The sequence below is a fragment of the Carlito syrichta genome, unplaced genomic scaffold (genome assembly GCF_000164805.1).
Source record: "Carlito syrichta isolate Samal-C Ts95f unplaced genomic scaffold, Tarsius_syrichta-2.0.1 Scaffold304782, whole genome shotgun sequence".
NCBI lineage: Eukaryota > Metazoa > Chordata > Mammalia > Primates > Tarsiidae > Carlito > Carlito syrichta.
Genome location: NW_007248878.1, coordinates 246,898 through 249,497, shown reverse-complemented (window position 1 = coordinate 249,497; position 2,600 = coordinate 246,898). Strand labels below are relative to the sequence as shown.

Genomic DNA, 2,600 nt, shown 5'->3' with positions numbered 1-2,600 from the left:
AGAGACAAGAGCTTGCTATGTTGCCTAGGCTAGTCTCGAACTCCTGGGCTCAAGTAATTCTCTTACCTCGGCCTCTGAAATTAGCTAGGATTACAGGTGCGAGCCATTGCACCTGGTCTATTTTTAGGTACCCACTGAAGTCCAGAAAGATAAAGTCATTTAACTACATAGTGATTAAGTAATAAGAAGCATTAAGAGCAGATGCAGGTCTTAAATTCTAGTCTCTGATAATACTAAATGACACTCTTTCTTCTATTAATAATAATAAAATCCACAATCTCTACATAAAGCCATGAGTAATTTACAGGCTACAAAGACTTTTCATGTGTATTTTCTCATCAGATTGTCATAACATTTCTGCAGGTTGGCTGAGCCTAGACTTGCCGGGTGAGGGGGCACAGCAGAGTGGCTGGAGTGAGGTTGTCTGGTATCTGTGTGAACTCTGGCAAGCAACTAAATCTCTTTCTGCTTTTCACGTGTGTACAATGGTACACCTCCCTGAGCCTGGCCGGTAGTAAGTTTTAAGGTTAGTATTAGCACTATTAAGTGCTCACAGGGGACAGGAACTCCACTAGATTTATAAACAAATATACTGCAACTCAACCACGTAGATAATCCAGCCCTGGCTAACTCTCATCTTAGCTCAAAATTCAGATATTATCTGACATCAAATCATTAATATGTGAAATAAAGCAATGGAGTAAAAATACTTCATTGTATTTTACATCCTGCATGATAATTGCTTTAAAAAAAACCTGTTGAAAGTATACCAGCGGTTTTCTGATTTAATTAAACTTACCTTTTGTGATCTGCCCAGCTTTAATATAAGGGGTAAGAAATATTGGCTGTCCCGTATCTCCCTTTAGTGGCATGGAGGCCTGGGCACTTCTGTATAAGGAGCGAAACAGCCCATCACAGGGGCTGGGCAGTAACAGGACCAGCAAAACAATCACCTTCCACATGGCACCATCCATTCCTTCCAGATCTAGGATGAAAACAACATCCCACCAATGAGTCAAAAGAGTAAACATTTACCTACCCCCTTTAAATGCAAGAAATTCATTTATTCACTTTAAAAAAAAAGTATTGTTAGCTGGATGCAATGGCCTACACCTGTAATCCCAGCACTTTGGGAAGCTAAGGCAAGAGGATTACTTGAGCTCAGGAGTTCAAGACCAGCCTGGGCCACATGGTGAGACCTCATCTCTACAAAAAAAAAAAAAAAAATCAAACAATTAGCCGAGCAATCCACTCACCTCAGCCTCCCAAAGGCGCGGGATTACAGGCTGAGCCACCGAGCCCGGCTTCAGCTCAGTTTTTAAGTTTTTTGTAGAGACAAGAGCTTGCTATGTTGCCTAGGCTAGTCTCGAACTCCTGGGCTCAAGTAATTCACGTCTATACTTCCAGCTACTCAGGAGGCTGAGGCAGAATGATTGTCTGAGCCCAGGATGTCAAGGATACAGTGAGCCATGATTGTGCTACTGCACTCGAGTCTGGACAGTAGAGTAAATCCCTGACTAAAAAAATGTTTTAATGTGTTGTGCATAAAGGCCCTTTGCTAAGCACCTCAGATATCACCATAAATAAGACCCAATTCCTGCATACCCTTAAACTGACAGCCCAGTTGGAAACTCTTCAAGGGATTTACAACGTCAGTAATTTAAAAATTACTGATATATATATATATTTTAAATGCCTCTGGAAAGTAAATTCCACGGAGGATTAGATAACGCCTCTGGACAACAAGAACTCTGTTACTGATCAGCAAATGGAGACCACTATGCCACCTTGCGGGGATTGAGAGCACATTTTAGGCCGAGAGCTCCTGGGAAGGCCTTACCAAGGTGGGATGTGAATGAAAGGTGAATGGATCTGAGATGGGCAGGAGAAATAGCGAAGATATCTCTGGTGGATGGAACAGCTTGGACAAAGGTCAGACCTCAGATATCCATGCCCACTTTGCAGAGAAAATATAAAAGGAGCAGTGAAGGTCAAGTGTGCATGCCTGTAGTTCCAGCTACTTGAGAGGTTGTGATGGGAAGACAGCTTGAGCCCAGGAATTCAAGGCTGCAGTGCACACCATGGCACTTGAGCTTGGGCAACAGAGAGAGACCTTGTCTCTAAAACACAAAAAAGGAATGGCTTTCTCATTATCTCCTCTATCTCTCACAAATCACCAAAGTCTGTATCAAAGAACAAGAAAGAAAGAAGAAAGAGAGGGAAGGTTCTACAATTATCTTCAGGTACCGCCTCCTATTGCTCGCTGATAAATAAATTCAAGAATTGTGAACAATTATAATACTATAAGAAAGTGATTGGCAGTAGTGGGAAACTGTCAGGGGAAGGGGGGTGGGACTGGCAGTTGGGGGAAACTCTTAGGAGAGGGAGGGGCATACCTCATCCACAAGGGTACCTGCATAATCAACGTTTGTATTCCTAACCCTGAATTGTACCCCACATCTTTATAATTTAAAAAATCTTTTAAAAAAGAAATTAGGCCCCAAACTATTGGCACAAAGCTTTCCAAGGATCTTCAGATCTGATGCTTGCTTAGAAAATTAATTCCAGCCGGGCTCGGTGGCTCAGCCTGTAATCCCGCG

The 2,600-nt window shown here is 42.4% G+C and overlaps 1 protein-coding gene across 1 annotated transcript in view; it reads right to left on the bottom strand.

Annotated features, from left to right (window-relative positions):
- Positions 1–974, bottom strand: part of LOC103263278 (probable serine carboxypeptidase CPVL) — a gene marked incomplete at its 3' end in the record, with an annotated part of 37,718 nt that extends 36,744 nt beyond the window's left edge. Inside the window, exon 1 of the mRNA XM_008060965.1 lies at positions 800–974. Coding sequence (XP_008059156.1) covers positions 800–974 — 175 coding nt within the window. The remainder of the gene's footprint in view (positions 1–799) is intronic.
- Positions 975–2,600: the final 1,626 nt, after the last annotated feature.